This window comes from Phasianus colchicus, chromosome 5 (genome assembly GCF_987193195.1).
Source record: "Phasianus colchicus chromosome 5, bPhaCol1.hap1.1, whole genome shotgun sequence".
Lineage (NCBI taxonomy): Eukaryota > Metazoa > Chordata > Aves > Galliformes > Phasianidae > Phasianus > Phasianus colchicus.
In genome coordinates, this window is record NC_143440.1 from 16944696 (window position 1) to 16970975 (window position 26280).

At 44.6% G+C, this 26280-nt stretch overlaps 1 protein-coding gene across 4 annotated transcripts in view; it reads right to left on the reverse strand.

Annotated features, from left to right (window-relative positions):
* The window catches only part of LRRC56 (leucine rich repeat containing 56), a 65483-nt gene that overhangs the window by 5156 nt on the left and 34047 nt on the right, over nucleotides 1–26280 (reverse strand). For 3 of the 4 annotated variants that reach the window (XM_090140662.1, XM_090140663.1, XM_031608953.2), the window contains 9 exons: nucleotides 19354–19450; nucleotides 19015–19212; nucleotides 15739–15916; nucleotides 13923–14114; nucleotides 12411–12475; nucleotides 11820–11953; nucleotides 11270–11463; nucleotides 8771–9134; nucleotides 7572–8259 (listed from right to left, as the gene is read on the reverse strand). In XM_090140662.1, the coding sequence (XP_089996788.1) occupies nucleotides 8067–8259; nucleotides 8771–9134; nucleotides 11270–11463; nucleotides 11820–11953; nucleotides 12411–12475; nucleotides 13923–14114; nucleotides 15739–15916; nucleotides 19015–19212; nucleotides 19354–19450 (1615 nt within the window). In that variant the 3' untranslated portion in view covers nucleotides 7572–8066. Of the gene's footprint in view, nucleotides 1–7571; nucleotides 8260–8770; nucleotides 9135–11269; nucleotides 11464–11819; nucleotides 11954–12410; nucleotides 12476–13922; nucleotides 14115–15738; nucleotides 15917–19014; nucleotides 19213–19353; nucleotides 19451–26280 lie in introns of those variants that run through there. The other variant, XM_090140664.1, reaches the window with a different exon arrangement.

Here is a 26280-nt window from a genome sequence, read left to right on the forward strand (position 1 = left end):
CAGCAAAAAGGAAAGGTCGTCACCTCAGCTAGAGCCTTGTTAGCACTCAGCATTGCACTGATTTAAATCTGTCAGAGTAATTAAAGTGGAACAACACCCCTGGAAAATGAAAGCAGTACCCTTTGCATTGGCATAACTTATTCTTCCATGAGGAAGAGAATAACGCATACGGGAGCCTAAAGGATGTGTTTATATCAAGAGCACAGCCTGTAGAATAAAAATATTTCCCTTTCAAAGCACCTGTCACACGCCTGGCTGATGTTTGCACTAATGAAAGCGTTGTGTGCGCTCTTGAAAAATTAATCCAAAATAATTAAGAGGAAAAATTTAGATTAAATTAGTGGAACCACATGAAATCTTCTTGTACACACTCTCATTTGGAATAAATGCTCCTTTAATTCAGGTTAATTTATAATTCATAAAAAAGAATAATCCTTAATTAAATGGAAGGGAGCATTGTATTCCAAATGAGAACATCAGTGCAGCTCATGCCTGCTTTTATTGCAGCTGATGTGATGGCAGTGGAGCAGAGACATCTGAGAGCTGCACTGTCCACGTCCCTCAGTGCCACATCTCCACTGTTCTTGAACACCTCCAGGCAGTGACACCATCACCACTCTTTACGAGAAGAAATTTTTCATAATATGCAACCTGAGAAAGAGTTACCATTCAAAACAGCCTCAAGAAAGTGGAGAAATAATTTGCCAAATCACCCAGAACAGAATTGAGCAGAACTGAAAGTGGGGCGTGACGCTCTTGCTGGAAGAGCCGGTTGAATGCATAGAGGATGGAGAACAGCTGTTGAGCAAAGAAGTCCTATACAAAAGGTGCTTTTGATCACAGTGTGTGACATGAGTCAATCATATCATGTTGGACCAAGTCAAAAGAGTTACTTGCAGATGTAACCCCCAAGGTGACCCCTCTCCATGTCCCCTTGCTCACCTCCTCCCACTGGCTCATAAAACTTCACCTCCTTGACCAGAGTGAGGAAGCAGCTGGGCTGGCTGCTGGTACCATGATGTGGCCCAGGTCCCACTGCTTCCATGTATCCCTTAGCCTTGTTTCTGCCTTTGGCTGCATTAGGCTTTTCCTGGAGCTCCCAGCCTGGACATGAGACTGCAAAATTCTTCCTTCCCTTCACACCAAAGGCGCAGACGATTACAATTTCATTTCTGACTCCTACTTATCCTGCCTCCGAGGGATCAGATTAATTGTGGCACACGATCAAAAAGATTGAAACTAGGAAACCAATAAGCAGCTCACTGCAGTCAGCCTGCTGCAAAGCTCAGCTGCAGATAAGCACTGCAATTTTGCTGCACATTACCCAGGGCTCAGCTCGGCACAGGACCAGAAGCCAACCCATGTGCTTGCAATGCAGCAAGTGCTCTGGCTGCCCTGCCTCAGTGACACCTCTGCTGGGAGAGCTTCATGGAGAGTCAAAGCAAAGTGTGAGACCCGTGAAAGTGAGCAGAGCGGTGAGGAAGCACGCCGTATGGTGAAGGGTTGTGGCTGAGCACTCGGATGCAGAAGGTACAGGATGTCCTCACATGCCACAGGTGAGCTTACATAAGACCCCGCACCTTCTCCCCCTCCAAGCACCAACAATGGACTCCCAACCCCACTATCCCTTTTATGATGCTTCAGGGAGGGGCTGGTGCTCTCTGGATCCTGACCTTGCTGCTGCAAAGCCTCCCAGGTTCAGCCCAGGCTAGCACAAGACACAACCACCAGCCCAGTTTGCAGCTGTGATACTCACCACCAAGTAGCAATACACAAGTTTCCCAGCCCTGCTTTGCTCAGCTACGAAACAGCTGAACCCAGGGAGCTTTTCCAGTGCAACCCCTTTAGCACTGGTGCTGCTGCATGGATTCACCCTCAGCATCAGCTCTGAAGGATGGGGGAAAGCCCAGCTGTGATGATGGCATCTGCCACGCATGCCTGAGGCAGCAAAAGGTCTGGAGGGTGCCATGCATGGCACCCATCTGCTGCTTCAGGTTTGGACAGCTCAGGAGTCATGCCACCACTGGACACTTCCTTGTCCCCTGGGCAGCTCGCAGAGCTCTGATGCCCAGAGATGCCCATCCAGAGGCACTGCAGGACCGCATCCTGCCTGCTCCGTACCTCTCCATGGTAACAGATGGATGCTGCAGTCCCAGCCCCTCGGCGCTGGCTGGGCGGGCGGGAGACAGATGGCAATGGAGAGGAATCAGGCCCAGATTCTCTGGAGTCAAAGAAATCGCAGGAATCCCTGATTGCCAGAGCCAAGATGCTGACCTGGCTCCGTGGGAGGGAGGGAAGGCGGAGGCGCGTGGCTCTGCCGAGCCTGGAATAGCAGAGCAGCTGTTGAGTTATCGCTTGTAATTATTACGGCATATGGGAGGTAAAGAATAGCTCCAAAGGGGAGAAAAACAAACAAGGAAAAGGCGGGATGCTGCAGGGCTGAGCTGGGGTCACGGGGCTCTTTTCTCCATCAGATCCAGTGGGAATTGGGGTGGGAGGGGTGGCACAGCGCAGGTGAACATCGTGTTCATTTCAAATATTTAATTCAAAAATTAAATTAAAAGCCTCTGAAGTACCAGTTGCCGGAGGCTGGACGAACATTTAGGGCAAGTTTTGATGGTTGCTCATCCTGTGCAACAGGTACGTATCAGCAGAGATAATGAGATAAGGAGACGTTATTCATCCTGGCTCACTGTTCCCTGGGCACCCGCTGATGGCTGTAACTGGACACAACACAGGGCCAGGGGTTGGGGTTACGGTGACAGGGTTGTTGTTAGGGTCTGCTCTGCAGGGAGCCAACATAGCAAGCACAGAGCCAACTCCTGCTCTCCCTGCCCAAAGCAGAATCTGCTCAAAGCAGGCAGCCAACATGAGGCTCCTGTAAGCCTTCTTCAGCCATCTGAGTGTGCTAATTGCTCACCCAGTGACTGTTTCCCTTCCCAGCTTCTGTCCTTAAGAGCAGCAGTGCAGCCAGCACGAAGTCTGCCCCAGCCAGCAGCAGAGTACTGCTTGCAGCAGGATGCAGGGTGATGGGAGCAGGACCCAGTGCTGCTTGTGCCCATCATGACAGTGGCAGTTCTGTGGTTTTCTTTTAATGCTGGCTAGATCAGGACATTCTGGGTCTCTCACCCCAAATCAACCTGATCCTCACCCCGTGAATCACCCCGCAAATGAGGCTGTGGATGAGGCGCTGGAAATTCGAAAGACCATTCAAGCTCTGTGATCCAGAACATGAATAAATTCTATGTGGCAGGGAATGGCCCCAGTGCCCATTAAAAGCAACCAAGCAAATCTCACCACCATCCTGGGATTCCTGCCGAGACACGTGCAGGGCTCAGAGAGCAAAGGAGCAGCTCTGCAGAATTACAGAATATCCCCAAATAGGAAGGAACCCCACAAAGATCACCGAGTTTGACTCCTGGCTCCACACAGGACCACCCAAAATTCAAACCATGTTTCTGAGAGTGTTGTCCAAATGCTGCCCCAGCAGGGCATCAACCACTGACACCTGAGAGAAGAGAGAAGCAGGCTGGCTGCAGAGCCAGCTGTGCTAAGAGAGAACTGCAGTGCCTTTGGGAAAGGTGGTTGTAGCATTCAGTGTGAATTAGCTGTAGCTGATCCCAAAGGACAGGTGCCTTCAGAGTGTTCTATTCTCCTGTAATTATCTCCTTGCAAAAATGTAATAATTGCAAGTGACAGAATGTATTAACCGATGGGATGGAGTTTTCTTAACAGGTACTATAAGGTGATGCACTGGCACAGGCTGCCCAGGGAGGTGGGGAAGTCACCGTCCTGGGGGTGTTCAAGAACAGTGGAGATGTGACAGTGGGTGACATGGTCTAGAGTGGTCACAGCCATACGTTGATGGCTGCACTAGCTATCTTTCCAATGATTCTATAAGGCCTTTTGTCACAGTTCCTGCCTTCTCCACTCTCTCTAATTCCACCTCATTGAAGTTGCAAAAGAAGCCAAGAGCTGCGAGACCTTTGAACACCATCAGCACAAACAGAGGTGGTTTCTATGGTCCAGCACATGTATTGTCTGAATGTAAATAGCTGAGACCTCCCAGAATGTTCCCCCCCTTTCCTTATCTTCCTCTGCAAATCACACAGGTTGTCTCGGCTGCCAGCAGCTCCTTGTCCGAGAGCTATCTGCCCTGCTCACCTCTTCTCCCCTCAGGTCTGACACACTGGAAAGCCCTTATCATCGCCTGTGTGTTTATTCTGTTCAAACTGCAAACTAAAAAAAAGACAAGCTAACCATTCTTTGCAAAGTCTGCTTGATCTTAAGGTAAAGTTGTCACTTTTTCCATAGCAACAATGGCCTCTCCTTTGTTTTTCCATTCCGCTAATCTAATCCAAAGATCTGTGTTTGGATTCCAGCTCCCCCTGAACTGGTGCATAATCTAAAAAAATCAGTATTGTGCAACAGCAGTTGAATGGGGAACATAACACCTCTTTTTTTCTTCAAAACCACAAAGCTGTCAATAGATACAAGGAAAGAGATAGGGCGGTCTCTGGGCAACCTGTCATCCTGTCACCCTGGTGCTGAGCCCATAGCAGATTTGGCAGAGCTTGCATCTGTGACCTACAGCAAAAATAATCTCTTCAGGATGTGCTGGGATTGTGCATAGCACTGCTGGATGGGTTAGGGTGTTCTCTATGTCTTGTGCAGCACAGGTTTCCTATGAAAATAGCCCCAAAGAAATCAAGGCAGGTGGCGCATGAAGACACAGGCTATGGGGCACTGCATGAGCCAGCACATGGGACACAGAAGGATGTGACAAAGGACAGGTTGAGCCCACTGCGTGATGAATGCCACCCAAGTGATCCAAACTTCCTTGCATTTGGTTTCCCAGTCATTTCACTTTTAAAACTTAACTTGTGAGACTCTCTTCTTCCCTCTAGTGTCCATTTCAAGATATTCATTCCTCCTGCTCACCAAATCCAGCAAAAACTGTGGGTTGCCTCGGTACAGGGGCATCCACACTTCTCCTCAGACAGGAGAACTGGCACTCTACTTTTTTCCTTACAGATGGAAAGTAGATGAACATCAGAAACTGAAGACCAAACTACACTACTTCTCAGACAGACCAAACAATTTGTTCAAGGGCCCCATAGAAAACCACCGTGGAGCAGAAAACTGTTCCCATTGCCTCTAGGGTGTGACTGAGGCTGTCACCACAAGGTTATCTATTGGTGGCACCACAACGTCACTTTCCAACTAGTTGCTCTTCTGGGACATAGAAGTGCCATATCCACACCCTCAGCTCCAGGAAGTTCTTCTGGCCTCCAGCCCTGCTGAGAAAAGCTGAGTGAAAAGCCTCTGGTAGGACAGAAGGCCACCAGCCTTCCAAAATGTCCTCCTATTGCAGCAGCCATCCCTCCAGAGATGTCCAGTGCTCCAAATACTGCTGGGAATAGCAAACACTAAAAGGAGACTCTCTTCCAGGCTGGCAAGGAGATGTACAAGATGGCATATTCCCTGCTCCTGTGTCCGTGCCATATGGGCTAATCTCAGAATCATGGCACAGACATGGAAGTGACACGAGGCTGGAGATCACCTGGTTCAACCCCCTGATGGGGAAAAATTGCTCGGCTTTCCAGGAGCAGCTGCTGTGTGTGTGGCACCAAGGGGCACCAGGGCACTGTGGAGCTGTCTTGATGGCTTCCTCCATCTGCCAAGCTCGTTTGCCATCAGACAGCTCAGTAATTACAGACAACAGCCTCTGCAGCCTTGTACAGCAGCTGAGCAGCCTCTTCTCATCTTGTCGCCAATTAATCACGTATGACAACTTGTGCATGGCAGCATCATCCTGTCAAAGTCCCCAGCTTAGGTACGACTTACACCTCAGAAAAAGAACGATTATTCCCTGCATTAACCAAACATCAGTCACTGACAGGGAACAGACCAGGCTGCACTGTGAGCCACCTCAAATCCCATTACACAACAGAGAGACTGGCACTACCCAAGCATGAGGCACTCAAGTCATCACCCCAGAAGCATCCATGCCTTACCAGGGATGCACTGCACACAGCACTGAGACCAAACACTTGGGCTCTGAACACAGTGCCTATCCAAGAAACTACCCTAGAAATTATCCTGGGCTGACCTGTAGTCTGTGTTTAAATGAAATGTGTATGTAAGACTTTCTTCCCTAAATGTCTCCTGGGTTTCCTCCTCCTTGGCAGCCGAAGACAGTATCTCCTCTTCATCTGGCAATGGAGATGAACGTGTTCCAAGTGCAAAGCAGCTCATTTCTACAAAGTGTTCAAATACAAGTGAGCATAGCAGCCACGAGCAATGTGTAAGAGCTGTGCTACGTACAAAGCTGTGATGAGGACACTGGACAGACTGGCATCCCTGTGACATTTTGCTTCCCCTGGAAGCAGTGACAGACAGCAGCGTGGCAGCCTAGCAGCCAGTGGAAACGTCCCTACCCCTGGCAGGGGTTGAAACTGGATGGGCTGTAAGGTCCCTTCCAACCCAAGCCACTCTATGATCAATAGGTAGAGCAGACACCCTGTCCTGATCTATAATTTAGCAATGTAAGGATAAATCCCTTTTTTCTGATCACACCTTCAAGCCCTCCCCCCACTGCAGCGATGCTCCTTGCCCCAAACATGCACAGAGCCAAGTAGTGCTCATTGACAGAAGAGCTCCCAGCCACTTCTGAGAGCAGTTTCCAAATCTGTACCCAGAGTTCTGCACCCGCATAACACGTGCAGCCCAGTCCAGCTGCCCCATTTTCAAGCACAAAAACCCACTTATGTTTTTTTTCTGCTCTCTTGAAACCAAAGTCGCAAACTGAGAAGGAGGCTCAGAATACCCAAAGAGTGTGCTCCTACCCATCACCCACTGTTACAGCCCTGCACAAGAAGAGCCCGATTGTTACCCTGCTGCAGACTGTTGCTGAAAACTGTGCCGCCACTTTCTTGGGTCAGGATCTTTTTGGCCATGGTCGTGGCCAGTGACACTGGCAGAGGGTCAATCTGAGGAGCCAGTTTAATGACGCAAGCATTGGTGTTGGGCAACATCTGCCTCATCCACAGTGTTTCATGGATCACACACCAAGTTGTTTTTGATGCTTTTTGATGGATAATTTTCTCTAGTGCCCACCAAAACTAGGCAAACTAGCTACCAGCTGCAGGCTATTTTGTAAGAGAAAGCAGGGCATCACAACAAGCTGAAGATTTTGGGTTTTCTCTGCCTTTCCATTCCTTTACTTTTAGCTGACTGGTAGAAAGAAGACATAAAACAATTAATTAACTTATCACATAATTACTGTGTCATCAAGGGATTTTAAAATATATATCTAACATGGTAACTGAAACTGTAAAAAATGTGATCATGCTCAGTTTAAGACTGCAACATCAATAAAGTCATAAGGCACAGCCACTGGGATCAGCACCTCAGCCTGCAGCCACTATAACCAGATCTTTTGAATCTTAACCAACTATAAAGCAAATGCCCCACGGTAAAACAAGAGATCATTTTCTTACTTCCCTTGCCTCATCTTAGCCTCTGCATTATTTAAAATGACTCAGACATATGATATGCAAACATGCTGCCTTGAACCCTTGGCTTTGTCCCTGAATGCTGAGTTCTGCAAAAGCCACACACAGCAGGGATGCTTGTAGGCCAGGCTGCTGAGCGTGAGGGGGAATGCTGCACGTCTCCCACTTCCTCCAGCCCACCCTGGAACCACCCTGCTGGTTTACTGCCACTGCCTCATCCACAGAGTGGGGCATGAGGCAGGAGAGAGGAAATACATTAAGAGTTGTTCTGCTTTAGTGCATGAAGGCTGCAAAAAATAACCACGTTGGCTGTCATAAGAGGTTGATTAGCTCTCCAGTTGATCAGCAGGTGCTCTTTAAAGAAAGTACTTCTGGACCAGCTGTAGCCTTAATTGAGGCAAATCATGGCATTTGTTTGAACTGCTCTACTTGCACACTTCTGCTTTTATCTCGCAGAGGCAGCTGAAAGATGGCACTGATCCTCCAAGTGTCAGGACTGCACCCAGTGCGTGGAGATGACACGGTGTCAATGGGTCTGATACACACGGGCTATGAATGGGGACTCCTGCTTTGAGATGTTGATGAGACAGAGGGTCTGGCTGGTAGCTTCTGCAGCACTGCCCCAGCAGTTGGAGGGCAAATGGCTTTCAGCAGCCCAGCCCTCCCTGAGGGTCTCAGGGGTGAGAGGACAACCGGCTGGGGATGGCTGGTCACTCTGCAGGGACTCCTGTCCAGGTTGGGGCTGAAGAAAAGAGAAAAACACCACAGTGGCATTATACTCTGGATCTGGATACCTGCGTTCAAAGAAGAAATATTTTTCTAAGTGTTTTCTAACATGGGTTGATGAAAATCTCAAGGTAAAAAAGCCACAGTGGAATGTCAAGAACTCTGGGATTTACTCAAGGAGTCTCAAATAAGTACCACTAAAATTCCCTGCAACAGAGGATTTATGTGTCCAGAGAAACGAAGCGGTGAAGGGTCAGGAGCAACAAGCCTTATGGAAGAGGAGGCTCAGGAGAGGCCTTATCACTCTTACAATGATCTGAAAGGAGACTGTGGTGAGGTGGGGGTCAGCCTCTTCTCCTCAGTAACTACCAGAGGACAAGAGGGAATGGTCTCAAGTTGCACCAGGGGAGATTCAAGTTGGATATTAGGAAAAATTTCTTAGAAAGAACGGTGAAGCATTAAAAGAGGCTGCCCAGAAAGGAGGTGGAGTCACTGTGCCTGGAGCGTAGTGCCGGCTGTACACATACCTGGTGCCTGCTGATCCAACAGCTGCAGGTCCTGAGATAGGCCTCTGCCTGGCAGTGCTGCCATCGGGCTGGCACTGCCCTTGGGGGCTGAAGGGCAGAGACTCCTGTGCTGCTGGCGCGCTGTGCAGGTTCAGCAGTGCAAGGCCCTTGCCCAGCAGCTGAGCTGAAGTCTCTTGAGTCACCCGTGCCTGGCACTGCTGGGGCTGCCTGCCCTCCTCTGGGCTGGTTAGCTTCAGGCACCTTGCCCTGTGCTTCCTCAGCTCCCGGGGTCTTGCTGCAAAACCCATCAGAGTTGCAGGTGAAGGGCTTTTTGGAGGATACGGAATTAGACAGTGGTTTTTGCTTTCCTGAGCATGTAGTGAATCTGAAACATGGGCAGAAACACAACAATTTATTGCTTCATTGTACTACACGTGCTAAATAACTGACCACCTTGTCCAACAGTCAACCCATCACCACCATGCCGACTACCAGAAGCTCCCTAACCTCCTGTTCCAAGGCAGGACCAAGCACACCTGCACCATTCCTGGCCAGTGCTCACCCTAACCTGTTTTAAGCACCCGAGTTCCCCATCCATCTCTCTGAAGTTCAATGCACAAAGATCACAGGTGAGTTTTTCTTAGCCCATGGAATCCTCAGGTGCAACACACACAAGAAAATTCATATTGGTGACTTACAGATATAACAAGCATGTGTACACGCTTCAAAAACATTCTATATATAGCAGGGATCCAGTTGCTTGTCTATTAAAAGACCCAACTGCACCTAACTGCCTGATGTGCAGAATTCGTGGCAGGAACACTATCTAAAGAACGTGCCACCCAAACCTAGGCACAGAAAATTCGTGTTTATATCTCCTGATGCATTTTACTGTGCAGATAACCATATAAATTTTCCTACCACTGCATGTGCTTTAAAAATGACTAGATCTGACATTTGGTTTTTTTTTTTTGTTTGTTTTAAAGATACACTGAAAGAATGGCATGCCTGACTCCAGAGCCTGAAATATCACTGAAAGACTCCAAAGCATGCAGATTATATAGACCTGATGCTTTGTGCACTTTTAAATAGGAGCAGTTTAGCTCCAATGACTTGTCCTTTCCTGGTCAGGATTATTTCCAGCAACGAGCTCTGCTCCCAGAAAATCACACCAAGTAGGACAAAATTATATAGTTAAGTGCTCTCCAAATCTTCAAAGTCTCAACTCACAGAAGTGAAGTTTATTTTTAAGTACCTTGTTGAATAAAGTCAATCAATTGTCAAACTTCTACCATGTATTTGCTCTGCTCTGTCTGTTAGGGACAGTGACCAAAGGCTCCTGTTTTGTGTTTGTTCTATATGAACCTTGGTCATGAGGGCCAGTTGTTTATGATCTGGGTCATCCATTCCACCCCTAGCTGGAACCCCAGATTTCAAACCATTCAGTCAACCTTGTTGACCTGACAGCCTCATTGACAGATCTCAACAACGACACTTCTGCCCATTCACTTCTGTGAGGTACGGCACTGGCGTGCTGAGATGTTTGGAGATCACAGCAAATCATACTCAATGTAAAGAAATCATATCAGATCTAAAAATCATTTTAAATCTAAATAGATCATGGTCTAAGATTTTTGTGGTCACTGGACAATAGGCCATTTCTTTACATTTTTCCAATCTGTTTCTATCCTTGTTAAGGAGATATCATTTACCTTACATTTTATACAGATGAGACTTTGAATTACTCAATTATTTTTTCCAATTAGGATGCTTACATTTTTTGTTACAAATATACTTGGAAAAAAAATTATATATTTTCCCAAATTTTAATAGCTTCATTTAGCCCTTGAAACAAATGTAAAACCACATCTCACACACTAATACCTACTGAAGCAAAAAATGTGACTATTAACAATGGAAATAGATTTAAGTCATACTTTTTTAATCTCCTCTACTTGATATGTACTTGGAATAACCATTATTAATGTTTCTAATACCCTTAAATACGATATTCAACAACTCTGCTCTCATTCATGTAAGTGCAATTCCAGAGAGGTCTTTGGCTTTCTTCCTGAGCAAAAGAGCACATTTCATTTTTAAACACTCTACTGAATGTCTTCCCAGAATTCCCAGCAGCCTACTTGCACCTTAATCATCAGCTCAGACATTACCTGCATCAGTGCCAACTGGGGTAAAACAGCTCGGTTGGAACAACAGTATTTCACACTCACCTGACACCACCACAAATCAGTGACACAAGATGAAAGACAAAGGCACATTCTTCATCTAGCCAGAATGCTAAGGTGGTGTAAGATGAGCTTTATTTCCCTTAATTCTACAGATCTGTGTTGAAATACACCAACTGACGGCCAACACAATTGGTCACTATGTCCTGAGCAGACACTAGGTGCCAGACCCCATGAAACAATGCAGTTCCTAAAAAATGTATCAGTCAACAGTCAGTAGCACTTGCCCCTACAGAAGGGTGTCAACCCTTCTCTGGAGGTTTAGGTCCAGTACCTGAGGAAGACTGTGAGAGACAGGAGTGGCAAGAAGAATCAGGTGAAATCTCTTCAGTGAGATCCTCATCTGAGATGTCCCTCAGCTCACTCTCACCGCTGCTGGCCGGGCTGCAGCCTTCATCCTCTTCCTCATCATCTGTAGCTAATTTTCCTGCTGGGATGACACTTTCTTGCTGAGCTATGTGCAGGCACCTGGACAACAGGAAGTGTTTCATCACTGAGTATAGCCTTGAGTTGAGAATATGCAGTAAGTGAAGTGCAGGCAAACAATGAGTCTAGGGATTTAGCCACTTACAGTGCTTTGCCACTTACCTGCTGATATGCAGAATCATCCTAAAGGATCAGACATTGTGTCTGATCATCTGAAAGCGGTCCTTTCCCCATCCCACTGGCTTCCCAGCAGGGATGAGCCATCCCAATCTGCAGGGTGAGAAGGCAGAAGGCTATCCCACGGAACTGCCACCAGGTGGCCAAAGAGTTTGTTTTATCTTACAGCAGAAAACGAATCCCTGCTCTATTGCGTAACAAGAATTCTCCCACACTCTCACCGCCGCTTATGCTGCTCTCTCCACACTCTCGGCGCAGAGAAGACGTCTTCCTGGCTCACATCTCTTCCTCCTACAGAGATGTCAGGGTTTTCTATCTTCAGACTGCACAGTTTCAAGCAGCTCGCTGCAGGTGGCTGAAAAATGACACAAGTAGCCTTGATGACCTCAGGAACTTCCGCCACACTGAACATCAGGGATCATAGAAGCTAACCCTATAAGCCAGACTGCACACCCTATGGGTGTTCTCTCACTCAGTTACTGGCCCTCTGACATGAACAAACTGACCTGTATGGCCACAGCACCGCTCCATCACTGAGAGCAACACACTTTGTATCTACTTAATCAACAGCAACCATCTCGTTGACTACGCCAACATCAAACCGCTGAAAAATCTTCTGCTAAATAGTTATTGTAGAAATGCCACCAAATATTGTCATTTTGACTTGGGCTTTGATTAGTAGGTTGACAAGAATGTGGGGCTTTGTGTCCATAGAAGAAAGTGAGCCACTCAAACCACAGTGCAAACTCAGTTTATCATAAGATTTATGCGGGCGACCAGGCAGGAACATGAAGTATACAGGAAAAACATACACCTAGCTTTAGCCTCCTTGCACGAAGGGCCTTGATGGGGTTCCCACATATGACTTGGCTGAGTCCTAAGAGAAAAGAAAAAAACAAATAAATCATTCCAGCATTTAGCGAATTGTGCTGTCTTTGAAATCAGTCAGCATCATTTCCTGCATACAAAGGGATGTAATATTTTATGGTGTAGGCTCACTGTGTTGCTCACATGGCTGACACTGATGCTAAGAGGCAGTTTCTCTGTTCCTCCCAGAATCCCTTTTTTCCTGCACCTGCCCTGCCTCCCCCACTGTGCTGGTACACACATTTGTGGGGCTAGATGGCGAGTAAGGGCAGGGAACAGATCCAGATTAAAACAGAATATAGATTTTGTTTTGTTTTGTCTTGCTGGGTCATTTTTCAGCTGATCTTGAGCAGAATCAGGTTCTCCATATGTCTGTGCAGATGCTCTTGTCAAAACAAGAGACAAGGCAGCAAAGGAGAGGAAGAAGCAGTGAGTATTCGGTGAAACGGTCACCATTAGTAGAGCTAGCACCTAAAAAGTGAAATTATGGTCTCATTCTCTGGCAAGCTGTACTCAGCTTCCATGCACTTTTCTGAATGTACACTCAGCTGTTAATGCCACACTGCTTCATCCCTATCATCTTCCTAACTCCTACCTACAGTCAGGAACTGAGGTGGGATTGGTGCCTGGGAGAGGCAACCATTGCTTCTTCCTATCTAGTCTGCCCTTTCAGAGATACTGGAATTGCAGAATCTAAGTCTCCCCAGAAGAACAAGGATGCAGCTGAGGAAGCATGAATGTCATTCATTCTGAATGACCCCAGGAAGCACAGGGCCCTCCATCCTCATCTCCATTTATCCTAACATTGTGGTGCTAACATGGTGGTGCTCCCATGTGGCAGAGCCAGGCTGTCAGGGCACAGCAAGGCATTGGCACAACTGAGGTTTGAACTTGCCTGTACATCAGGTATGTGAAAACAAGGAACTGAATCTTTTTATTGATCCAACCCTGGAAACCCAAAAGGACGGGGTCACTGATCACAGAATGGCTTAGGTTGGAATGGACTCTAAAGATTATTGAGCTCCAACCTCAACGCCATGGGCAGAGCTGCCACCCATCAAAACAGGCCGCTCAGGGCCCCATCCAACCTGGCCTTCAATGCCTCCAGGGATGGGGCATCCACAGCTTTCCTGTGCAAGTAGAAATGATACATCAAGTGGTTTTTGATAATAGTTATCCTGCTGCAGTATGAGTCTGCAGAACACGTACTACACCTTCCAGTACATAATCCACGGGGGAGCCAATGTGCATCAGAATGCCTGTCTAGAGAACTAGGCTGTGTGGATGATATTACAAAGATTGAACAAGATGAGTTCAAGTGTCTTCATGTAAGCTGAGCCTGATGTAGCAGTGGCATAGTTGGGTGTTATTCAAAGCATCCAGGTTTTCATCAGCAATAGTAATATCCAGAAGCAGGTGGAGGTGAGGGAAAGAACAAGATTAAAAAATTACATTACCATGTGTCAAATCACTGGAGTCATCTGGAAACAGGTCCTCAGAAATAGTGGGATCTGGAAGAGGAGAGCTGTTGTACAACAGACGAGAATTGCTCCACCTTTCTGCACTAGCAGTCCATTGTGCAGTTCCAGGTCTGGAAGTTGTAGGAGGTCTTGGGCTGGATCCAGGCTGCCTTGCCATTGCACATGGATCTAAGAGAGAAGTTTTACCAGTGTAAGCACAGTGGCTGTAAAACACACCATCACAAACTGGTGGTTACAGCCACTTTACCAGTTATCAACTAGGGCAAACCACATACACGAGTTATGGAAACCTGGGAACTGTAGTAATAGATTTTTCCAGACAGATAATTCTCACACCAGAAAGAAATGTTATAATTGAGTTTCATAGTGGTACAGAATAGGATGAATTAAACAAAAGCTAATGGAGGCAGACAGAGCTTTGAACTCCTACCTGCTCAAATGCCTGCTGTCCAAGGAGCAGAGCAAGGCTGTGCCAGTAACACGTGCAGCTACCAGTTTGTAGGAGGGCAAATTTCATTTCAATGCCTAGATGAATAGCTTGCACTTTAGAGTACTGACCATCTAGCAGCTCTACAGTGGAGCAATTGGCAGTGTAATAACATAGTCATTTCATTAAGAGCTGAGTGTTAGAGACCTTCAAGTTATCTTGGCTGTAGTTGTTCCTAAAGAACCATGAAACACACAGTTGATGCAGAGAAAGTATTGCAATAGGAAAGAAGAAAGCATGGGTATGCTTTCTTCTTCCATATGAAACTTACCAGTTTATAGCCAAGGCAAAAATATAACTCTAGCTACACTAGAGAACAAAACAAACTCTAGTTTTGTGCACATTCCACACAGTTTCCCTCAGTCCACACTGTTAAATAGTCTTCTGAACCACAGTTGATCCTGCCAAATGGGGATCACTGAGGGATCAGATTTTAATGGATTTTTTCATTACCATAGCTACTACTACATCTAATGATCTGGATCCGCAGGGATTAAATAAATGACAAACGTATGTATTTATTCCAAAACAAACTAAATTTTTAATGGAGTATAGTTGGCAGGCAAATTGCAGCGGTGGGGGTCAGGAAGCCAACGACATTGCCCGCGTTAATGGGAAGCAACAGGAGCAGTTATAGGAAATACTTTGTAATATTTAATGGAATGTGGTAAAGCGCATGTAGCACGATATGTAAGAGCACAGACATTTGAACTATAACCAAGGCTATGAACAAGGGGACAAAAGATTTATTTTCCACCCATTTACTCTATCCTAATGAATGTAATGGACTTAATCATGGAGAAAAAGAAAGTGGAATTGAGGTATTTCAAGATCGTGCAGCTCAGTTGCTAGGAATCCACTGCCATTAGGAAGTGGTGACCAAACTGCCTTTGCTATTATCACACTGGAGTAGAAAATCCTGCTACTTCCATGCAACATGGGATTGATTCCTACCATAGAAAGAAAATGCTGAGAGCAGCTGTTGTTGAAGCAGCTTCCAAACTTTGCTTCTTCTAATCACACAGAAAGAATACTAAGCATAGGCTCCCAGCTACTGCTGGATTTACTTGATGCTTTACAAGTCGTTTGCAGTTCTCTGATTTTGGTGGTCAGCACTGAACAGCTTTCATTTAAATTTGCAGCATGCTGAATTCCAGCTTCCCCATTTCCCATGTGAAGACGACCAAGTCCTTTGTCACTTCTCTGCAATTAAGCTTTGGCTCTGAAGAAGCCAGCTAGCTCTTTGGCTTTCCTTTTCACACTTCATAACCTGAAAAATGAACCCTGATGGGAAATCTGACGTACCTAACCATGAAATGTCTCTGGGCAAACCACCCTCCTTGATGGATTCCTTGATGATTAGCCAGTCCTCATTCATCTTATTGGAAGGAGGGACAGAAGTCTGGCTTGCTGGTATTCCATCCAAATACTCCAGGTGGGGAATGAGTTTTTTCACTTCAGCTCTGTAATTGTAATCTAGTTCCTGGAGAAATTGAGAAAGTGATCACTTGACAGTTTGTTTAACAGACTGTGGACTTCCATCAGCAGCAAAACAATGTTCAATTTCTATTACTGCCATATACTTTGAAATGCCTCTTTGAAGTAAACCCATTTGCCTTATCCAACAGAAATAAATAACATCAGGAGTTACCTTTCACTGTGTTTTCTACTCAAATAATTTCTATTGGAATTATTCACGAGCACATTCTGAATACAAGCACATTCCCCCGTCCATGGCCCCTCTGCTGTTCATCTGCTGATGACTTAGAATTTTATCTTCATTATGCTATGTATACTGTACAGAAGTGAAGGCATCCACCTGATGTCCGCAGAAAGCCTGGGCATCCTCAGCATTTGCCCAACCTCTCCCCCTGGTTTTGTGATTCTCTGGTTGCCACATCAACAGTAAGGTGATATAGCCAGACTGAAAATACATTACGAGCGCAGCTACGCTTGGTGATGGATGAAGGCACAGCTATAAACAAGCTGCAATGAATGAGCTGCATTGATTTTCTGGGGCAGTCTTCAGGGTATTCGCATGTGATTTTACACATCATTAGAAGAGATGACTTATTTCAAACTATGCTATCTTCTGCAGGAGGTTGCATGCCAACAGCAGGTGCACAAGAGACTAAAATTGACTGCTTTGGGATTTCATTTCCATGCACTGGAAGAACAACACTATCACTCCTGACATACATGGTCTCACTGACAAGCAGTGGGGAAAGCATTGATGCAGCCCCCTTCTGTACATGCAGGTGGAGCTGACCATGAATAAAATAATTTGTGAACCCATGCCAAGGTCTGGGACCTCTAGGCAACAAAACAATCCAGAGCAGTTATGACTGGACACTGTGAACTGGTCCATTTTGGTGGATTCCAGACATTTCCACGTAGCACTTTCATTTTTGGGAAAGTTTAGCAGTATCTCAGGGCAGTGGGGCATTCAGCTTTGCAATCACAGAATGGCTTGGGTTGGAAGGAACCTCAAGGATCATCAAGCTTCAACCTCCTTGCTGCATGGAGGGCCACCAACTTCCATATCTAATACTAGACCAGGCTGCCCAGGAATGTAACAGAAATACTGCAATGGGAAGTAGTCTTGGATAACAAATGGAAGTAAAAAGTGGTGGTGATCTCATATGCTTCCTTTGACTTCAATAAGTATAAAACAAGAGCGCATTGCTAGTGGCAGAAAATGCATAGGTGGTTTCCCCGAGACAGATCAGCCACCTGTAAATGAATTGCTTGATGCAGATTGATGTCGTGCTTTCCAGGACATTACAAGCAGCGTTAGAAAATCTCACAGAGCTGTCATGAACAGAAACCTTTTGGCTATAGCTGGATGGCTGTACACTCCCTCCCTCCACACAGCACAGCGGCAAGGCTGGCAGAGGGAGCTCACCAAATAAAGCGTGTAATTGTTGTTGTTAAGGGGCAGACACCACACTCCTCCAACTGAGCCTTTCATCTTAATTTAGAAAATGAGTCAACCAATCACCATGCTACCACGTACCGCATGTGCTCTGAGCAGAGCCTGGGCTGCAGCCAATCTGCAGCCATGTCCTGCTTAAGCAGAGCATCGTGTTACGCTCATGGTACATTACTGCAAGAGAGGCTGCAACATTTATCATTGGGTTGTTGCTGTTGGTTTAGATAACAGAGGAAGATGAGCTCATCTGAAAATCAAATTACAGAGAGCGAGCAGGCAGTATGAACAAAGAGCAGTAAATCTAGCTGGGCCATTCCGTACGTTGGAAACAAATAAATGGGAGAGCTTTTACAGGGCTACAGCAAAGCCACACAACAAGGAGATTGAGGAATCAGAACCCATATCTCACTCTTTTCTGTATTTCAGGTGATCGTCCATCAGGAGCAGGCAGTGCTTCCTTACTGTCAGAATATTTGGGTTTTTCTCTCACAATTACATCTTCAGCAAGAGAGGAATGTTGATAGAGAAATCACTGTGAATATAAACAGCTGCAAGAGTGGTCTCTGAAGTACACTCCTAACAGCTCAAAGCAGAAAATGAGTATATAACACTGTGTTTTGGATTCCAGAGAGGAAAATCATGATAACTAAAGCACTACCTTTTGCTGCTGCTTTTATTGAGGGATACAATCAAACCAATAATTTCAGCTCAGAAACTCTTGCATCTTAAAAATGTGGAGATGCAAAATATCCACTACATTACTGAGTTTCACCTATAACACCTCAGTTTTCAGGACTAAGTCCAGGACAAGTATCAAATCGATCCTTTCATGAAAATCAGTGGTATGGGTATGACCTCTTTGAAACACACTGATGAAAACACACTTTGAAACACACCCCTGAAACCCAAGGCAGATCACGTATTGCTTTATCATCATCTCTGCGACACAAAGAATCTGCTGCACTTACCAGAATACCTTTTCAGAACTGATTTTATCATTTCAGTATGTAACAGATGTACCTCCAGCTTTTACAAAGGTCTTTCTGGTCATTGCATTTTAGCTCTTTCAGGGAAAGGACAACAAGCAATTTCTACAATTCAGCTTTTGCTAGTTACTTCAAGCATCCACTCCAACTTTTGAGAACAGTGATTCTGAAGAAACTGTTGTTGAACAGGTGATCCTCCAAAAAAATACAAAAGCCTAAAGAATGCTATGCAATTGAGAAATTTCAGTTGGCACATCCCATAAGAGAAACATTAGCTACTTTCTAACTGGCTGTAAAAAGCCCTGACAAGTTGGAAGGATCCATGCAGCTGAGGTCCATGCTCTCATTGGTCCTCCTTTAAGACTTCATATCACACAGTTGAGTCCTAAGACGATTTCTAGTTTAATCCCATTCTCACAGGTAGGAACTCCCACACTGACAGGGAACAGGCCTGACTCCTGACCAGAACTCCTTGTATGTCATTTGTGCTTATGTGAGACACAACATTCACAAGAGGACAAAATCTACACAAACAAAACATGGGAAATGTGTCCCACATCATCGCTCAGATTAATACAATTGAAAGACAAATTTCTCATTTGCAACACATGTTTTAAAAGCACTACAAAAAATTAACATAATCTGTACAAACCATGCTCTCACCTCTGCAGATTCTGCATTTGGTTTTAGACAAATAAGGTTGCCCTGCACTGTCAGGCTGCTCAGTTTGCAGCAAAGCCCTAGGTATTGCATCTGGTTGATGTCCTCAATATTGTTTCCTTCCAGGTCCAAAACCTCAAGGTGATCCAAAAAGCTCAGTGGGCACAGGTCTGAGATTTTGTTGTAGGCTATGTAGAGTTCCTCAGCAGAAGGAAACAGAAATATTAACAGGTTCACATTAGTAACACTCAGTATTTGCAAAACAAAGACTACAATTAAAGAGAAAATATCAAGCGAAGATAGATATCAAATCCTTTTTTGGCAGGACACATGGATACTTACTTTTAGAGAGCTGCAGGCAGAGATTCCATCCAAATCCAAGAGCCCACAGCAAGCCATCCACAGCACGTGGAGATGGGACAAGGTGGTTCCGAGATCCCTTATGAAAGAAATCATGGAAGCTCTATTTGAATGGACAAAGGAACTTCTTTTCCCTAGAATTAGGTCCTTGCTACTTTCTTCAAAACACATTTTTCACAAGAAATGTCATTAAAAATGTCACCTTCAAAGATGGAAATGCAATTATAATGCAAGCTTTTCCTCCACAGAGATCCTTGCTCCTATGTGCCAACATGCCTCTCCAGTTCTGCTTGAAAAAGATTCTTCCAAGAGCTGCGTCAGGGTAGTTCTTTCATAAATTGCACCTACGTGCTAAGAACTGAGTGAGGATTATTTATGCTGGCACCATTTACTCTACACATATAAACCCAAACTAACATATTTAGACTGACTCACAGTCATCTTACTCTGTAATTCCATTGAGTTACCTCTTTTGTGTTTTTGCAATTGAAAGGAATGGCACTCTCAGCAGATAACATTTTTTTCCAATCCGCAGAAAATTAGAATTTGTTCCATCCAATTTGCTCACTTCGTAGCTCCAGCAAAATGTAGAAAATGAACGATTTGTATGAACTCCAAACTTTCCAGTCCTATTCCAGAGAATCATATACTGACCTGCTTACCTCCATGTATGTGGAATGTCCATACTGTATCACAATAGTGTCAGCGTAGAAAAAGGCATCACAAAATGCAAAAGAAGTGGCAAATCAACATGGGGAACTGAGAGCACCTTCTGTCTTTGGTAACATTAAGTTGCATGAAGCCATTACTAAATTAAAAATAAATAAATAAAATGCATTGCCTTATTAAATCCCAAGCCAACCCAAAAAAGCCCAGAATTCTTTCCCATAGCTTTGATACCAGACTATCTGTATTATAAAGAACAAATTAATTGAAGTGAGCAACCAAACACAGAGGCAGATAAACTTATCAGAGGAGGCAGAGGCTCAACTGGAGTTCCTACAGAGAGGCTCTTGGACTTCAAAATTGTGGATTAGTGATCTTTTATAATATATACATTAATGCATTTTCTAGGGAAAAATTGCAGAAGATAAAAGAATATGGTCACAGGGTCTCTTCTCATCTTGGAGTACACATAACAGCTTGCTTATTTGTGCCTTATCTCTGTGGGCCATGGGGAAAAAGAACAGCTTTGCGCTGCCCTCAGAGAACTTCGTGTGGCTTTGATGCAGATTTGCAGTAAAAGAGATCACAGCAAATTGCATGCTCCAGGGCTGCTGCACACCCAGTCAGCCCACTGGCTCAGGAGTGCTTTCACAAGTGGGACTGAGGTATCATTATCTGTGCTTTTTTTTTTTGGTTATTTTTCCACTGCCTGAACACTTGGGACAAGCCATGGCAAGACAAAATGGTCAAAGCAAAGCAAGTCAGAAAAATCTCTGTCAAATGACATCTCTCTCTGTCAAAGGCTGGTCCTTGTATGTCATCGCATCTCCAGACCTTGTAAAAGAGCTTCCAGAGACTATTTGCTTATTTCATAAATAGAGCAAAGAGTCGTCCCAAGGCTTCCTTAAGGAACAGATGCCTTCCAAAGCAATAGTTACAGAAATTTATTATTAGATTTGTAAGCTGCGTGCCCATAATAAGAAAGAAATTAAATTAAATGTAAAAGCAGAACCTACCATCAGCCAAGGCCAATACACCAGTAGGCTCAAATATAGCAGGCACCAGTAATGCAAAGGAAATATATTGCTCACTTCACGGCCCACTTAGCGTGCCAACCAGTTTTTCACTTTTCAGGCTAATTTTGGTACAGAATCACCTTTTCTGTAAGCCAATGGACACAAGTCAATGAGAGTGGTCATCCCCGTTGTCACACTGCTGAAGCAAGTGCTTCTGATGAACACTATTTATTGGCCCACAGAAAGTGAGGACAATCCTAATGTGATTCCCTTAAACATGGCATGGTATGATTCACGATTTCAAATTGTCTTGTACTTCTTACCTAATAGCATTTTGCCACAAAAGGAGTTTTTGATAGTATGTTTGTTGTTATTGTTTTTCTTTTTGTTAATACACAGGATGGCAAAACAAAGCCATCTGTTCATTTTCAAGTGGCTTTACACAAAGCCCTGAGAAGAAACAGCCATCCCTTCTCCTGCTAAAATACATTTGGAAGAAGCAGTCCTTGCTCCTACCCAGAGGTCAAGTGGTCCCAGAGTTAAATCATCTTCCCCCATGTGTGAATTAGACAGTTATGGTTTTCAATTCCAAAGCTAGCTTCAACTGAATAAGTACACATGAACGTGACCAGCTCCTGCTCACACTGCCTACAGAGTCATGCACAGCTCTGTATTCACTGTGAATTATGAGCTAACGCATCTCCAGGCATTCTCCTGGCTGCTGGAGGGGTGAACTTTTTGGGTCACAGTCAAATATCGGCCCTGCAGCTCTTTTCTCCCGCATCCACAGTGAGTGATCTTCAGTCTGAGACATGACTGCAACAAAGCACACCTGCAAATATTTTATTTGGTAACTAACAAAAGGCTCATCTGGAAGCTGTGTCAATCTCACTGCAATATCAGAAGAACTCCCTCATTAATTACTGCACAGATGATCCCTCCTGAGAGTACGGCTGCTGTAAGACTGCAGGGTTAAACAGCAGCGTAGCTTGGAGCAAGCAGCTCCCAGTAGACAACTGCATGCACCTGCACTTCTGAAAACACTTCTGAAATATTCTGGCTGGTGGGAGGAGAACTTCAGAGCATTCAAGAGAAGGGAGTGCCTCCTCTGGGCCTAGCTTCATCTGGCACGTACAGCTTCCAAGGGTCAGGGCAACGTGGGTTTGTAAGCATGCATAGGATCTTAAAGGTTGGAAAAGACCTCTAAAATCATCTAGTCCAACCATCAGTCCAACCACACTGTTCCCACTGGCCACATCTCTCAGTGCCACATCTTCACAGCTCTTCAACACTTCCAGGGTGGTCTTCCACCACTCCCCTAGGCAGCCTGTGCCACTGCATCACCTCTCTTTCTGAGAAGAAATGTTTCCCAATAGCCAACCTGAACCTCCTCTGGCACAACTTCAGGCCATTACCTCACTGTGTGCATGCAAGGGTGCTGTGCAAACAACTAACAGATAGAAGGAACCAGAGGACACTACCGAGGAAACATAGCTCCATTAATATATACATCAGTTAATTCAGTTCTGGTAGACAAGTGTCCTATGCTCTGTGATGTGGAAGCTGGTAACTTCACAGGAAGGGCAAGGAATTAAGGAGCAAAGCAGCTATAAATTTTGCACTGGTTTGTATGGGTCAGGTCTAATGCAGAAAGACAGAGCACAGGGTGAGAATGCGTGCATCATCACTCTGATGGTGACGACAAACAGGATTACAGCCTCTGAGGTCACACAAAAGAAAGTCCTCTGGACTAATTACCCCACCAACATAACTGAACATATGCTGAACACCCAAACACATTTTTAGCACCTAAAAGTGCTAGGAAACCAACATAGACTTTCCTAGTTTCATTGTAACACCACAAACTTACATATATTCATATACAACTTTTTTCTCCCCCCAGGAAAATGAATAAACAGAAGGGTTTGAAAGCTCCAGACACTGCTGCAGGGAATGGAACTCACTGAACAGCTCTGTGTTCTGTGAGGGTCTTGGCAGCACCCTCTCACTTGTGCACAACCATTCAAAATTTTTCCCATGAAATGTGATGCTCCCATCTTGTCATCACTCCCCAAAGCTTGGGGAAGAGTGCAGGGGCAAGGAACGGTTTGGCTCACAACACCTAATAATAGTTTGAGAAATAATAACATGTTCTTCCATTAATCCAGCCTCCTTGTTCTTCAGGGATTGACTCGTTTGAGCCAAAATTCTGCTGGATGAAGACCAGACCTACAGAGCCAAATCCTGCTCTTGGTTTCACTACAATAAATCTTGGGTAGCTCCACTGAGCTCAAACTACACAGTAAACACAACAGCACAGCCCTAACAGAGCCCAGTCCTGCACATCCATCAGCTTCAAGATCATCGTTTCTTTTGGAAATTGCTTTAGAATCATCCACCTATAAATAAAACACTAAATCCACTGAACTTGCAAACAATACTTGAAAGCACACACACATCTGTGAAATAAATCTGCAGTAGCAATATATCTGAAATTGGGCTTGATGCTGGTATTTATTTTTAAAGGTCATTTAAAGTGAACATGCCGGTGACCGGAGGGAATCTGAATTTAAGAGTGACTGAGCTAATGTCTTATAAAGTAAAGAAAGAAAACCACTGATCTACAGAGATCAAGCTGAACTTAGCAAGCCATACAGCGACGACAACGATCCAGTCCATATGTCAGTACACAATGATGCTGTTGTACTGATAATTCTGACATCAGAAGCAAAAACTTTTAAGGCCTATTTATATTATTTAAATCAGTAACACATGTTCCAATAGGAAGCTTACAAATAGTTTCATTGTACTCTCAAATAGCTGTAAAGCATTCAGAATTATAAAACTAATTGTATGCACGTGTTGCCCTTGATCAAATCCATGACACACCCCAACCCTGCAAGCAATGCTAAGGCAAAGTCCTCATGCCCCTTGCAGTGTCCTTTTGCTATCAAGTCCAACTTTGCCTTTGAATGCAAAGAGCTGGCTGCAGAGAGATGCTTCACAGTACTGCAGCCTTGCTTGGTTACATACCCACTCCAAAATTCAAGTAGCAAGATGCTGCAGCTGCTGGCTTGGATGCTCTGTTTTGCACCTCGCAGCCACTGTACTCAGGTGGCGGTAGGGTGTCTCTGTTGTCCCATTTTTGGGGGCAGCCTGGCAGTATCTCAGAATTTTATTTCAATTTTTTGTTTGTTTACTTGTTTATTAAAAAAATAATTTGAACTCTTGGGTGAGAGACAGGAGATGACAACAGAGGGCAACCCAGCTGCTGAGCCACATAACCAGCCCGTTGCTGTCATGCTGCTTGGGGCACTTCATACATTATTGCCTCTTCTCACTGGCTCACTGAACTCATCAGAGCAACTTGAAAGCCCTTCGTTCTCCATGTCAGATTGTACCTCATTTTAACCAAAAGTGCTTGCAGAGACCAAGAGGACAGAGGTCTTTGTAAATGAAATAGAGAACTGATCTGTGCCATAACTACTTGTTGTTCTGCACAAACTAACCCAGACATTTAATTCTGTTAAAGTTAATAGCACTGCAAAGTGACCTGGAGCTTTAGTTTCAAATACTCTTGTTTTTGACTGCTGCCACAAAAGCTAGAGGAGAATTACGGGTTTGATCAAAGTTGATGTACTTGCAGCCATGAACCGTGATTTTCTAAACACACAAGTACATACCTTACGTGGGAAGGATAATGAATTTTTTTCTTAATTTTCTTTTGATCTTTAGAACTGCTTGTCAGCTTAGCTACGTAGTAGCATTTTATGAGGTAGTGTAGCAATAACAGTGACCTATCAGTTGTTTTAACTCAGCTCCTGTAGCATGAAAGTAATAAGGGTCGCCAGTGCGATGCTGCAGGCCAACACTTGCCCTTGACCTTTTTTACTCCCCATGAAGCTGTGCCACAGTGATGCTGCAGAACCCAGCACAGTGCTGCAACTTACACACTCCATGAGAGCAAGGGAATTTTCAAACAAAGAGCAAAGTTCAGACAATAAAACTGTCACACCCATGTATCAATTGTCCCTCAGTAGAGCCCCAGAGCTACTGCCATTTCCTATAGATCTGGCAGTCCTTCACTCTCACTGTTGAAAGTTTACATATAAAAAGGATAATGAAACCGTGGTTAAAGAATGAGTTATTTACAATGCAGGAGCAAATCCCACAGCACTTTGAATTTCCTGCATGAATACCTTCTAAGATTCCCACATGTTGTGTGCCTGCTTTGCAGGATGTTCCAGGTCTGAGCTTTGGCAGAACGTGACAGATATACTGCAACTTTGATTAAGTGCAGATCTCATCTTTCAAAATCAACGCCTGAAACCTCTAATGCTGCAGATTAAGCAGAGGGAATATTTCATAAAAGTTCCAAATGAGCTGACAAGATTCTCCGGTGTTAAAAATCTTAAAACAAAACACACAACCCTTCACAAGATTTCTGTTACTGAAATCTTGTGGTAGGTGGTAGGTTTCATTATCAAACCTTTATCTCTGCGTTCTCTATATGAAGAACACATAGGGCAGCTTAAGGCAAAGAGCGAAGAATGGACGCGTGTGATACTCGCTGACTGAATCCCAAATCTCACTTCCTAAAACATCAAGGCATTTTGGTATTTCTTTTTGCAAGTATTGATCCATCCCAGAGAGACCCGATGCAGTCTGTAACAACCTCAGGCAGAGGAATAAAACTTTGCCGAAGAGCAAATCAGAAATAAATCCACAGAAAAAGAAGTGTGCAAGTGGGAAAAGAGCAACACGTCCTCAGCGTACAGTAACGTGTCCACAGAAAATGAAAACAACTAAATCAAATCCCATATGGAGTATGCTTTATAGAAATTAGATTATTAAAACTGGTTCTGCAATGAAATCCTATTTATTCCTTCATTGCATATTCATATCGCTTGCAGTTACCAACCAATTAATAGAATTGAAAAGCTTCATTCCCTTCCCCCATCCTTCCCTTTTCCGAATCAGCACTTACCTTGCACTCCAAGGCAACTTAATTTCTAAGACTTTTCCAAATTTCCACAACATAAACTCCACAAAACATAATTTCCCACTGAACATAATGATTTTCCAAAAAAAAGCAACAAAACAAATACACAATAAACCACGAGGCAGACAAGCAACTCTCAGAGGACAGAATCAAAGCAACCTGCAAACACAGCACGTGATGCTACCATTACTTTCCTGCCTGTTTCTGCAAGGCCAGTCCCTCCTC